Source organism: Diabrotica undecimpunctata, chromosome 7 (assembly GCF_040954645.1).
Source record: "Diabrotica undecimpunctata isolate CICGRU chromosome 7, icDiaUnde3, whole genome shotgun sequence".
NCBI classification, from domain to species: domain Eukaryota; kingdom Metazoa; phylum Arthropoda; class Insecta; order Coleoptera; family Chrysomelidae; genus Diabrotica; species Diabrotica undecimpunctata.
In genome coordinates, this window is record NC_092809.1 from 150037777 (window position 1) to 150053023 (window position 15247).

The following is a 15247-nucleotide window of genomic DNA, read 5'->3' on the forward strand; positions in this document are numbered from 1 at the left end:
ATTTTAGTGTAAAATTAAAAGTTTTAAAAAACTATTTATGTGAAGGAAAGCAAGACAAACAAACGTATGGTTTTTTAGAACATGTGTCGCAGAATATTGTAACTGTCTTGGTGTTTTTTCTTGCATAAATGGCCCGATATTTAACTGACAATTTGGAATAGCAGAACGTGCACCTCTTTCGAATTTTTCTATTCCGTAAACATCTTTCTTCACTTTCAACGATTTTGTGACTTTGTACTTTTTTTGTGTCCCTGTCTACAGTAGTCTCTGGAATCTTTAACAGTGACTGTACTAGTTGTTCCCTGAAATGTGTCACTGTAATTTTTTTTTCTGTATGTAACCTTATATACTATTAGAGCATTTACTACCGATGTCGCAAGTAACAACTCAAGAGCCACTTTATGAAACCAGCGTGAGGACTTCCTGATTGGTGATGAATAGCTAGACATTTGATCTGAAAGATCTATCCCTGCTTCTCCAGAATTATAATCTATAATACACTCGGGCTTTACAATGTCTTCGTTTGCACGATTTTTTTTTTCTGTAGCACTTTGATCCAAATTATGATAAGTTGACAACATAAGAATATCCTGTTTATCTTCCCATTTACATTCACATACTAGAATTTTTTCTGCATTTTGTCTTTCGATGATTTGCTCTTTTTTAATTTTATCTTTTACAACATCTGCAGGCAATTCTTTTCGATTTTTTCTTAGTGTACCACCATATTTACTGGCTTATTATCGAACCAAGTTATTAGACTTATGTTAACGTCTTTAGCAAGCACTAGAGCAAATAGGTATATTTTTATTCCAAATTCCGTTGTGTATTGCTATCACTATCATCAGACTGGGACTGAGGACTGAGGACATCGAGGAATATACTCATTATCAGGATCTGTACCCAGTTTGTCTTCACTTAGTCCTCTATTAAAAGGAATATACTCATTATCTGAATCTGAACCTAAATCGTCGTGACTTAGTTCTTCATCACCAGGATTACAGTTAGCATATTTAGATGAGCCATAAAACTTTCCAGGATCCATTCTGAGAACAAAAATCAAATGATAATTTTTCTAAAAACGGTATACCTAAAGTAAGATTGAATGCATTCGAAACTATTTATGAATTTTACGGATTTATACCAATTTAGACGGAATGCATACGAAACCATATATGGTTTGATAATAAATGACATCAGAAAGCTAGATAATAATGTGAAATTCGATGTAAAAAAATATTTATACAATAAAAATTAATACTTTCTTTCTCCAAAAATTTTTCCAAAAAATAAATTCTCAGTTTTGATAAAAATTATTGCTTTAAATTGGAGTCACAAATAAGGTATTGTAGCATTCACTACACGTGTACAAACGAATGAGGTTATAACGATCTTTCTCTTGACTGGTAGACAACTAAACATACAGATGCGATCATGCGAACAAAAATTTTCTTTTCCCTGCTGTAGCTACAATAGAAATTTTAATGGGGGTCTCAATTATGTACAAAAAACTTACTTGAAAAAAATCTGTAGTTTAAAAAGGTTGATGAACGCACTATCATACCATTTGTTATTGATTTCCCAATTTTTAAGTCACAAGCCCAACGACATTGTACATTTTTATCGATATTGCCTCCAAACGATGATTACTGCATTGCGACATAACAGTATTGTTTGAATTTACTTTTTAACATTATGGTATTTGATTCATCATCATCAGTGGCGTTACAGCTCTTTATGAGCTAAAGCCTTCTTCAGAACAATCCTCCATTCGCCCCTGTCTCTGGCAACTCTTCTCCATGCTCTAATTCCGATAGACTTCAAATCATTTTCTAGGTTGTCTTGGTACCCAAGTCTCGGTCTTCCTCTTCTTCATTGTCCGATCGGCCCTCTTCGGTCAAAAACTTTTCTGACTATGGCATCTTCCTCTCGTCTGATTACATGACCTATTCATCTGAGGCGTGCTACCTTAATGAATTTTACAACGTCAGGTTCTCCAAATCTTCTATACAACTCAAAATTGTAACACCTGCGCCACAAACCTTGTTCTTTTATGCCTCCATATATTCGTCTTAGTATTTTTCGCTCAAAACGTTTGAGCAATTCTTGGTCATTCTGTGTTAGTGTCCAAGTTTCTAAACCATATGTTAGCACTGGTCTTATTAGTGTTTTGTATACTTCTTCTTAACGTGCCCTGTCAAGTCCCCTTGACGTTGGCGATTAACATGGCGAAACTGTCTGTCTTGAGCTATTCTAAAGAGTTGCTCAGCTTTCCTCATTTCTGTCCACTCCCTGATATTCTTCAACCAAGAGGCCTGCTTTCTACCAATTCCTCTGCGTCCTTCGATTTTACCCATCATAATAAGTTGAAGAGTATTATATCGGTTTCCCCTTACTACGTGTCCAAAATAGGCCAACTTTTGTATACAGTCAGTTTAATTTTTCTAGGCATTTTTGAGGCCATCTGTCTTCTTAAGCCATAGTAACACTTATTGGCGAGCACTATTCTTCTTTTGATTTCTTCACTGACGTTGATATATTTGGTTAGCAGGGACCCTAAGTATATAAAGGTGTCAACACCTTCCAGTTCTAGGTCATCAATTATTATTCGTGTAGGTGTCGGGTTGCTTGACCTAGTGCAACACATATATTTGGTCTTTTGAACATTTATATTTAGTCCCATTCTGTGTGCAGATGCTCTTAACGACCGAAATGCTTCAGTCAGAGCTTCTGTGGACCTACCTATGATGTCTATGTCATCTGCGTATCCGACAATTTGTACTGATTTGTTAAAGATAGTACCATTCGTAGTAATCTGCGACTCTCGAACTATTTTTTCTAATGCCAGGTTAAATAAGAATGGTATTTGATTATGCATTGTTTAATAGTATTTATGACATTTATAACTATTTAAGTAAATGATAAATTCTTTGTTTCCCTATGTAGTCTAATCTTCCGAATAAATGTATTTAGATCGTCTTACATAAACAATATACAACATAGTTACTATATATGTTTTAGTATAATGAAAGTAGTATCAATATTAGAAAATAAAGAGTTAAATAAGTTTAATCATTTCAATCGTAAATAAAAACAATGGAAATAAATAGTTTACTTACATTTGTCCAACAAGAGCTTCAACATCGCCTTTTACACAATGCGCAGCTGTCAGAACATATTTGTGGCTAATTAGTGTACCCCCACAAGACCACCTTATTTTTCCAGATCGTGTCGTGTAACCAAGCAACACCATCCAAGGATATTCTTTATAATGCGTGTGGGTTCCTCCTATAACTTTTTTATTGGTGGGTAAATATTCCTAAAAAATAATGAAAAGAAAAATAATGAATAATATTATTATTCCAAGGAAACACGTTTGGAACTTACTACGATATAGTAAAGGAAAATAAACAAAAAAGGTATAGTACATCCACTAATAATTTTCCAACATAAACATGCCTCATTCTGGTATCAAAGAGACCGCCTTTCAAATCAAGGTTGTCAGACATATTTCCTAAAATTCCTAAGGTTATATTTAAAAAATATTCTCTATTCTCTATTCGTTATTATTCAATTGCTAGTCAACGAACGACACTCTTAAAAAATGATATGAACATATTCTCAAAAAATATATCAATAAATTAATTAACTAGGTACTAATATTTCCATGGACACTTCACTAATGAATTAAAGCAACCGTGAACTTTGTATATATTACTTATACTCTAAGTAATTTTCGAATATCGGCAACATTGTAGTCTGGAGAGAATTTGGACCTTCGGTCTATATTGACGTTGCCATGTTGGTGAATTTAGCGGTAATAGTAATAGTAATAGTAATAGATATAATAATCGACTTTTAAGAAATCAGACAACTTTTAAGAATCCAAGTTCTCAAAAACGGTTTCAAGAATTGTATTATTTTTTTCCAAATTTCATTGATTTTATACCTTACCTGGAAACATGAAAAATTGCAGATATATTAATATGGTATTAAAGTTACATTCAGTAATTTTAAACTCATGCATTATGGCAACAGCGAAGTGCAAAGCCATAAATCGTAATGAACACCTGTTTGTCTCGCTATGTGACACCCTAAAATATTTCATTTTGCAACCAGATATCACAGGCGGAGGCTTATTATAAGGTAAGTAATATTATATTTTTCTATTAACTAATTTTTGTATTAACAAAAATCGGGTATAAGACGATATATACAATTATTAAATTAGGCACTGTTACAGATCATTCCTTAAAACGAAAGCGACCAAATAAAAAATTGGGTAAGATTGACACTGCTGCAAAAGACGTTATTCAGCGAACAGTTTACAATTTTTACAAAGAAAATAGAGTGCCTACTTTAGAACTGATTCGTGAAAAATTGAGAGATTTCCCTGAATATAATTATACATCTTTGGAAACACAGCGCGAGATTTTGATAAGTTGTGGATTTAAATATAAGAAATTAGATAATCGAATGGTAATAATGGAATCTCGGCGTATTGTTGAACTTCGACGAGAGTATTTGAGTAAAATAAAACAGTATCGTAATTCAAACGGAAACATAATCTATTTAGACGAAACCTGGTTCGATACGCATGATGTTGTCAAGTACGGCTGAGTTGACAACACAAACAAGTGTGCGTTAAATACACCGTGTTCACGAGGAAAACGTGTTATTATTCTTCATGCCGAAAGCAAAGATGGTTTTGTATCCAATGCATTGCTATTGTCGGCCAAAAATATAACAAAGTCTTCTGCCGATTATCACGAAGATATGACAGCCGATTTATTTGAAAAGTGGTTTGTGGAACAACTCTTGCCCAATATTTCGCCGAATTCAGTGATTGTTATGGATAATGCGTCGTATCATTCCCGTATATTAAATAAAATACCTAATAAGGACGAAATTTTAAAATTTATGCAACTTAAAAACATCACTGTTCCTAAAAAGATTCCAGTAAAGAAAGAATTAATTAGAATGATCAAAAGTCGGAATTTTAAAAACGAATACGTTATTGACACCATTTGCAGCAGGCACGGCCATACTCTTTTGCGATTACCCCCATACTATTGCATTTTTAATCCAATTGAAATGGTTTGGGGTACCGTAAAAAAAACGATTGCGAAAATATAATCAGTCACCAACATTAAGCGCAGTGGCCATTGAGAATATTCGAAAAGTAATTAGTGGCATTAATAGCGATGTGTGTTAGCGCGATACTTATATATAAGTATTTATAAGATATAATGTCGAACAAATGTAACTAATTATTTGTTAACGGGTTTTTACCCATATATTTAGTGGCTACATTCATGTACTCCTAGTAAGTATTAACCACACTTTTCTTTAACCTTGGTCAAAATTTTAACTTCATGTTCTTTTTAATTAAGTGGTTACATATTTTCTAGGACACCGATGATGGAATGATGTATTCCGAAAACGTTTTGTCTAACACAGCCCGTTTGGGTTTTTAAATATATACCTTTTACAAAGGATTTTAATTAATTTTTTAATATATGGTATACAGCCAAATACAGGAACGTAGATTCCTTGTGGATTTTTATTGTTTTTATGTGATAGAATTCTTTTAACGATTGTTGGTTTTTTTCTCATAAAAATAATGCAGTTATGTCCAGGACAAATGATTATGTTTTTTCTACAGACCTTTAATGTTGCCTTGATGTTATTTTGGATATTTACATGTTACTGGAAACTTGGATTTTGAGTTTGAGATTCCTCTCGGAGGATATTTTTATAGTTATTCCTAGTATTCCTATATCAAGGATATTCGTTTGAATTTAATTTGGGTTGAATTTCGAGGACTTAATATTTTGTATGGTTTGAACAAATTGTTTCACAGGTTGAGAAAATTTCATATGGTTGACTGCGACGAGACTTGTCATCGGCTGGGAACATGGCAAGGTTTAATTAATTAAGTACAACATCAATGTATTAACTCTATAATCCGTTTGGTTTATTAAATTAAAAATTTCGCTTGTTGAATAAAAAAACTGGAGTTCGGTACCGAACACATGGTTGAGTTGAGTTATCGAGTAATCAGGTAAAAAATTATCGGATAATGATTTTTCTAATTATTTTTATTGGTCAAGGGTTCAATACCAACAACTTTGTAATTACCTAAATTCTTTAAAATTTGAAAAGATTTTACATTTTTTTACTATTTAAAACTATAAGTTAAAAAGTACTAAAGATAATAATTTTGTAACTATTGCTTACCTGAAAACCACAAATCTTTCGGTCAGGAATGGCTGGATTTCTTATAAAAGTGGTGGAATTGGTAGACCGAACAGTTCTTTTCAGGTGTCTAGTTGATAAAAAATCGATATCAAGACCACAGCAGACCAAAGGAGTAGTATCGTAACCACATTGTGATTTTTTTATAAATATTAATTGGGATGGAATGTGTTCATTAATTGCTTTAATAAAACGACCACAGTCATAGATTGATTTACATGTTGCTAATTTTTCGTTGGGCGTATAACATGGTTGTCCACGTTCTATAAATAAGAGAAAAATTGATCGTTGCATTGTGTTTTACTAAATTCTTTTAATAATTATACATCCATATTGGAAGTATGGCGCTGATAATAATCAGAAGCACAAGATAGGACAGTTAGCCCAGTCTAGTTATGCAAAAATTATCGATTTCACGGCAAAATTTTTCGCAGATATCTGAAGCTTTTAAGACATAGGTGGGGGTTACTAGATGACGAATAGATGAAAAAGTACTCGTATCATTTCCTTGCCTTTTATTTAAGCAATAATTTATGGTCACAATTTGATTTTTTGTCTATAAGTTTTTTCCCTTATATTTGACATAAACAATATTTATATCATTTTTTTATATCAAGAATATCTTCATTTTCCCGTTTTTTAAATTAAAATTGATACATAATTGACGGAGATATTTGCAAAAAAGCAGTTTTTTGCACTAACTTATAAATTTTTTTATTAACAAAATAAAATGTTATTAATAAATTTAAACATCGAGAAATTACCGTCTGTTAAATTTGTGCGAAATTTCCCCCCGATCGCTAAAACAGTTTAAAATTTATTTAATTTGTTTATCCCTAAGGCTAAATATTTAAACTACTGAACTTGATCTATTAATGATGCTAGACACATTCAGCAAATTTCATAGGATTTTTTAAGACGTAAACTATCTCAGAAGATAAATGCATATTGCGTTTTCATCGAAATTACTTATAAAATAAACGTTTGAAAAATAGGTATGTTTTTTACTTATAAACAATTGTAATACCTTCTGTATTTTTTAAGCTACAGACTTGTACGTACAATAATTGGATAGCTGGTAAAAAAACTCACATTAAAAAAACCTTCTATGACCAATAGGAACGAAGTTAGGGACTATTTGTTAAAAAATCATATCTCCATTGTTTATAAACTTTAAGAAGCAAAATTTGCACGACTTTTAAATGAAAATCTAAACTTTAAATTGAAACTTATAGCTATAAAACTCATCCAACTGTTCGAAACTTACAGCTCTTCGAAACGAAGGTACTTTTGAAAGATCGACATAGGAAAGTGGAGGGGATAAAAATTTACATTCTACCGGTTTCCATTGCAGCTAGAAGCCTCTTTTTTTAATTTGGGGTAGCTCGTCGAAATATAAATAACTACATAGTTTTCACTGGCCGGGAAATATGGGAAACTTCTGAAAAATTGAGTCCATTTGAAATTAACCGTAAAAACTTACTTTTTTTTTATTTGGCTGGAATAGTCTGTCGCAGTATTAATAATAATAACATAATTTTTGCCCCCCCCCTCCACCTGGAAATCTCGGAAAATCCCGGAAAATCAACATATATTTCTTTTTATTTTATCTTTACATTTAAACAACTTTATTTAAAGTACTTTTAAAATTAAAAGAATCCGTGATTTAAAACGAAATGGAACCATTTCCAGCAGAAACTACTAATTTCTATGCTTTTGTAGAAGACTTAAGTCTCTTGACTAAAACAAAAATTTAATTGATGAGTGTATTTCAAAAAATCAAAAGAAAATCAATAAATTGTGGGCTAGATATTAGATAATCAAAATACATCATTGTGGGGAAGAGCGAAGATAACGAAAAATAAAATTTAAACATAAAAACATACGATTATAATATAGTTTACGAATTTAAGTATTTACATTTACATGTCTTGCAAGATAAATGAAAATATGGAAGCCCGAGAAGTTTATGTAGAACTAAATATGCATTTTAGGTGCTAAATGAAGCTAAGAAAAAGCGACTACAAAGATGGAAATGTTAAAAATGTTAAAAAGTATTTTCAGTAATTTAACTGTGAGGATAACTCAAGAGGTTATTTAAAAAACATGCTAGCAAGAAACACACTATATTTTCCAGAACTCTAAAGGCAACTTGTAAACCCTGCAGAAGCTGGTGTTACTATGGAAACTATCATTAAAAAACTTCATTCTCGAATATTATTCAAGACAATTAACCGATTTCGAACTACCAAATTGGTAAGAGATGAATAGAATATCTCATTTTCTAATAAAAACAAAAATTGTTTTCATTTACGTATATACTGCATCTTAAAATATAAGCAGAGTGACTTATATTTTTAACGGAATATTTTTAACGAAAAAAGTAATTGATTTATATTACTTTATGTTTCTATGGATCCCAATCCCATAGTTTAATTATGGAATGTAAGCAAAAGAAAAATTAAAATCCATCAAAATCTTCCTTATAAAATAAAATAACTCCAAATATAAACAAAGAAATAAAGAAAATCCGCACTAGAAAGAGATTAATAACGTAAATGAAACTATCTATTGTTAAACTAAAGCGAGAGATGGCAATGATAATAATTAACAATACTTATTATTATCCAAACTCATTTATTAACAAAACTGAACTTTGCAGAAATTACAATTTTTTTTAAATATCAAAGAATAAGCACATGAGTGAATATAAAGATGGTAACACAGACAGAAAGAAACTACATTTAAAAGGCAACATAATGAGAAACAAGAAGAAGAACATTTTAAAAATAGCAATATAGAATGTAAGAGGTATAACGGAAAAGATGTAGTACTTGGGAAAGAAATAGACATAAATATAAAGTTTTACATCTGTTTCTTAGGGCTGGATAATAAGTTGGTCGTTTCGCTTGACTGTCTCGGTGGTTCTTTTTCTGTTGCTTTCTTGGCTCCTTGTGCGTAGCTTTTGTTGTTGTTTCTGGTTATTGGTGTGTGTTCCACTTTTCTGTTTCTTGTTTGTATCTGTAGGTTGTGTATTCTTGGTTTTGGTGCTTTAAAGCATCCTCTATAAATGGCAGTGTGAGTTTCGCCACAATTTGCGCATTTTGACTCGGTGCTCCTGTCCTTTCTAGATTCGTGGCTAATGTGTTATTCAACGCACTTGGTGCATTTGGATTCACAGTGATAAGCTTTTCTTGTTTCGTCCTCGACGTAGATTCGCATGTAACAAATACTTGTCAAGCTTCTCACTTTTTCTGTAATTTCACTGTACTTGACAACAGTGGTAAATATTTTTTGTCTTTCTTTTTGGAGATCATGTTCAACACTTTAACCGCCTCAATTTTTTTATCGTTCAGTTGTTGTTGGATTATTCAATTCAGTTGTTGTAGAATAAGAAACGAAGAAGTTCGTAGACGAACCGGAGTGGAAGACATTATCGAACATATTACTTCCACCGGAGTGGAAGACATTATTATTAAGGCAAAAATGGAGATGGGCAGGACATGTTGCAAGAATGAAAGACGACAGTTGGACAAAAAATTTGCTTGAGTGGAGACCACGGGCTGACAAGCGAAGCCGAGGAAGACCCCCAACGCGATGGACCGACGACCTCAAAAGAATCGTGACCAATTGGATAGCAGAGGCGCAGAACAGAAGCAGATGGAAAAGTCTAGAAGAGGCCTATGTTCAACAATGGACAACTCAGGGCTGATTGATGATGATGATGATGATGTTGTTGGATTTTGGTTATTTAAGTGGTTTCATGTCATGTGGTTCTTTCTTGGTTCATTGGATAATAGACCAAGTCGACGTATTCAATAAGGCTCTTTATACCTTTATTAATCCAAGGTATCCTTCTCCATATTTGTCTGTATGACGATTGACCTCCCGGATTTAGCCAATTCATTTACTGATCCGCTTCCTTTTTCAACCACTTTTTGACATTTTCGTATTGATTTAAGGATAGTCGACGGTGGTCTGGACATTCAAATCAAATCAAATTCTTTATTTTCTTTCTGACAAACATAGTTTGTATAGAATTGGTCATTAAATATACATTGCTAAAAACTAAACACTAAACTAGACTAAACAATACATGAAATGAAATTAAAAGCTAAATTAGATAGCTAATATCTAAGATCTAAAAAATTCTTCGACTGTATAAAACACTTTTTCACATAAAAATTGACTAAGATTCCCCTTAAATACATTTATTGAACTGGTAGACTTTACAACTGTGGGTAAATTATTAAACACCTGTAGCCCGTATACCCTGGGCGATTTAAATTTAATGTTACCTTTTGAAAATGGTATATAAAGTTTATTACAATATCTAGTATTTAAATTATGCATATCACCACTCGTTTTAAACTGATGTAAGTTATTAAAAATAAAAACACATAATTCAAAAATGTATAGACACGCCAATGTTAAAATTTTATATTTTTTAAAATATTCTCTACAACTAGTTAGTCGGGAGACACCAGCGACAAAACGCAATATTTTCTTTTGTATGACGAAAATACCATTTGCATAACCAGACATACCCCAAAAACATATCCCGTATCTTAGCCTGGACTGTACGAGTGCATAATAAATCATAATTAGCTGATTTTCTGTCAGAACATATTTTAAATTTCTAATTAGATAGTTAATGGAACTCAACTTCGAAACAACTGCTCCACAATGCAACTTCCAATCCAAACTTTCGTCAATCGTTATTCCCAAAAACTTGCCTAACGACACCGTAGCTATTTGCATGTTGTTAAAAATGAGCTGAAGATTTTCCAGGTATTTTTGTTTATTGTGAAAATGTATAATTTGCGTTTTTTCTGCATTAAGATGCAACGAGTTATCGCAAAACCAAAAATATAAAGATGAAAGAAAATCATTACATTGATGTAGGATTACGTTAGATTTGTTAGATAGAATAATTGACGTATCATCCGCATATATAGTGAAATTTACCGCTCTGTCCACTTGTACGATGTCGTTAATGTAGACTACAAAGAGAATTGGTCCTATTATAGATCGTTGGGGAACACCCATGTTTGTAGTAACAAGACTAGATCTACAACTGGTCACACAATCCTCAATCCTCATCTGCAGGCTCACATATTGTTGTCTAGTGTTTAGAAATGACATAATTCACTGTAAAGAGTTTCCTGTAATACCTATCTGTTTTAGTTTTTTAAATAATATTCTATGGTGGACACAGTCAAATGCCCTACTAAGATCACAAAATATTCCAATAGGACATTCGCCTGCATCAATCAAACTGGTTAAATGAGCATAAAATGCATGGACTGCCGTATTAGTAGATTTATTTTCTTGAAATCCATGTTGATTTATAGTAATGATATTATTGTTTTTTAGATAACCATTTAATCTCTTTAAATATCCATAGTCAACAAATACCTTTGAAAATATACTGGGAATTGTTATAGGCCTATAATTGCTGACGAGTTTTGGATCTTCTTTTTTAAGAATGGGAACTACTTTGCCTGTCTTTAAGTAATTAGGAAAATCCCCATTGCAAAAAGACAAATTGGTGAGATAAGTTAAAGGATTGATTAAAAAAGGTAAAAAAAAGGTATTTTTTTACCAAAAAATGCAGGTATCTTGTCAAAACCACTAGAGGATTTGTTTTTAAGTTTACTTTGCAGGAGTTCGATCAGTTCCTGCCCAATAAATGGGTACAATTGAAAGAAATTTTCATGATCTGTAATAATTGACTGACTGCCTTTGTCTACTGTATTACCTGGAATTTTCGACACGATATCAATAGGTGCATTTTTAAAAAATGTGTTAAAAGTGCATGCTACCTGTTGGGGATCTGTTATTATATTATTGTCATCATACATTAAAAAAGTATTAGCATTGTTATTAGCACTTTTTGAAAAATCATTGACAATTTTCCACTTGATTTTATTGCGATTATCAGACGAAGTAATGATTTTCTGGTAATAATCTTTTCTTGTTTTGGTCAAAAGTTTTCTGTTTTTTCCTTTGTTGTTGGTAGAAATCTCTAAGAATTGGCTTCTTCGATTATTGTTTTTGGCTTCTTTGATAGTGTTTTATGCATTTGCTTGTTCTTTTTGTTATTGCGTTATCTTTTAAATATTTTTATCCTTTTTTAAAATGATTTGTTCGAGTTTTTGCATCTGATTTATCAGACACTTACTCTTCTGCTTCATCCTTCCTATTTGCGCAACTAATGTCTCCGTTAATTTAGCAAGTTTGGATTTCATCTCCATTTGCATTGGGAAGGGATATGGTCGATATGTTTAGAGAAAGCGATATAATCGATTTAATAAATAATTAAAGACACCATCAAGTGCAGTTTAATATTAGTACAAGCTTTTATATATACATTCATGTACTTACGGGCATTAATAATTATAAATATTTCAACAGAAAATACAAACGCAAAGATCATACACTTTCCACTCATTTTTAAATGTAACTACTGTGGTTGAGCAATAATCTTTTATAAACTATTTAGAATATTAAAACAATAGATATTTCCGATATAAGTATTTATAGAGGTTGAGTCAAATTATTATTTTATTCATGATAAATGGGTAAATTGGTTTTTTCTAGATTTTCAATATTTATTCAATTTTTATTTCTGTACTCTTCTAAAAATCCACATCTTTAAAAATAATTTTGTGTAAAACATAATAAATACATACATAAACTGATGATAAAATTTTGTACGAATAACGAACTTAGAACAAACAACACATTTTTTTACCAAAAAGACCAAACCAAATATATATTCAATAACACCCGTGGACAAAGATCTATGATAGATTTTATTATAGCCAACAAAAACATTTTATTTTATCATATTATTTTATGTAATGACTATGTTTGTAAGCTTTATGGTTTGAGGCTACACGTAACAATATTTTATATAATTATCTTATTCAGTATTAAAATTACATTAATAATATTAGTTACCTAATACCTGTACAGCAAAAACCTTTTGCTGTACAGGTGCTATTTCAGAGATGCAGGGATGTGAATTGTGATATATACGTATGCTTTATAGATTACCAGAAGGCATTTGACAGAGTAAAACATGACAAATTAATGACTCTATGCAAGAAATTGGAATTGACAACAAAGATCTTAGAATTATCAGAAACATTTACTACAATCAAACGGCCAAAATCAAAATAGAAGACCAGTTAACTGATAAAATTGCAATAGAACGTGGAGTACGACAGGGCTGTATTTTGTCTCCATTGTTGTTCAATATTTATTCTGAATGGGTATTTAAGGAAGCTTTAGACGGTTGTGCGAAAGGAATACTAATAAACGGTGAATGGTTGAATAACATTAGATATGCAGATGACACTATAGTTTTTGCCGATAATCTGAATGACTTACAGATATTAACAAATCGCATAACAGAAGTCAGCAACAGATACGGACTAGCTCTTAACATAAAGAAAACCAAATTTATGACAATTAGTAAAAAACCAATACTAAACGCTCAACTTACAATCAACCAACAGAATATCGAAAGAGTCGAGCAATATACATATCTAGGCACCAATTTAAATAGCCAATGGGACCACTCAACAGAAATTAAACAGCGAATAATAAAAGCAAAAGCAGCATTCGTTAGAATGAGAACTATTTTCAACAGTCGAGACATATCATTAAAAACAAAATGCCGTCTATTGAACTGCTACATATTCACAGTTCTGCTCTACGGAATGGAAGCATAGACACTGACTGTTGCATCTATGAATCGGCTCGAAGCTTTCGAAATGTGGTGTTATAGGCGCATCTTACGTATATCCTGGGTTGACAGAGTTACTAATGTAGAGGTCCTGCGTAGAATGGGGAAAGAATGTGAAATTCTCATGACCGTCAAAACTAAAAAGTTGGAATATCTAGGTCATGTAATGATAAATCAAGAACGTTACGGCCTTCTCCAGCTGATTCTCCAAGGGAAAGTAAATGGTAAGAGAGGACCGGGAAGAAGACGCATTTCCTGGCTTCAAAATTTGCGAAAGTGGTATAACACGACTACCACTGAACTGTTCCGCGCTGCAATAAGCAAAGTGAAGATAGCCGTGATGATCGCCAACGTCCGAAACGGATAGGCTCTTTAAGAAGAAGACCTAATACCTGTTAATATGGTTTTAATAAACCCCTGTAATTAACAATATGTATGTTTGTTAAAATAGGTTTTTTTTTGTTCTTGCAGAATATTACAATGCTCGAAGCAAAATGCTTGTCGAAGCTGCATTTAGTAGTCTGGGGACGAAATCAAATAATGAAGAGGATATTATGCAGCCCTGTACAGATATGAAAAATCAAAAAGAGTTAATAAATCATTAAGACTTCATAGAAGAACATAGGTGTAGATCTGTACCTAACTAGATTGGTCAGGAAATTATCGCTGACCAAATTTTATCATCGTCGATGTTACCATCTGAAAATACGATGTTACCAAATAATACCTCAATTTCTGAAGGTGGTTTTGCACAAAATCAAACTTTATTAGGACCTGATACTGCTTCATCAGAAAACAATACCCTTAACCAATGCGAATGGCAGGAATGGATCGTAATGGATCTTACATCTGAAAATGAAAGGAAGTCAGCTTTCTGGACAGAAATTCGGGAAATGGAAACATTCTGGAATTTTAGTACTTGGTCCGAAAAGAGAGCGTTTGTGAAAGGTTTAGTAAGTACCAGACATATCCGCAGAAGACGAAAAAAGACAGAAAATAATGCGAAAGAGCTAAAGAAAAATGTAGGTCATGAGATGTTTTTGCCAAGATCTAATGGGGAAAAAGTGAAGGATTGTAGGCTGTTCTTCATCAATATATTAAATTTAGTGAAAGAAACATTCAGAAGATGGGTGCGAAAAACCGAAGTTGATACTGCAGCTAGTGAGGATTCAGAAGGAAGTATTGGCGGTAAAGGTGTTTCATCTTCTCGATCGAAGAAAAAGCCCAGACTAG

The 15247-nt window shown here is 32.3% G+C and overlaps 1 protein-coding gene across 1 annotated transcript in view; it reads right to left on the reverse strand.

The window, feature by feature from the left end:
- LOC140446038 (phenoloxidase-activating factor 1-like) overlaps positions 1-12738 on the reverse strand; it is a 28944-nt gene extending 16206 nt beyond the window's left edge. Inside the window, exons 1-3 of the mRNA XM_072538540.1 lie at positions 12646-12738; positions 6241-6521; positions 3120-3319 (exon numbers count right to left, since the gene is read on the reverse strand). Of these exons, the coding sequence (XP_072394641.1) occupies positions 3120-3319; positions 6241-6521; positions 12646-12712 (548 nt within the window). The 5' untranslated portion in view covers positions 12713-12738. The remainder of the gene's footprint in view (positions 1-3119; positions 3320-6240; positions 6522-12645) is intronic.
- Between the last annotated feature and the right edge of the window lie 2509 nt (positions 12739-15247).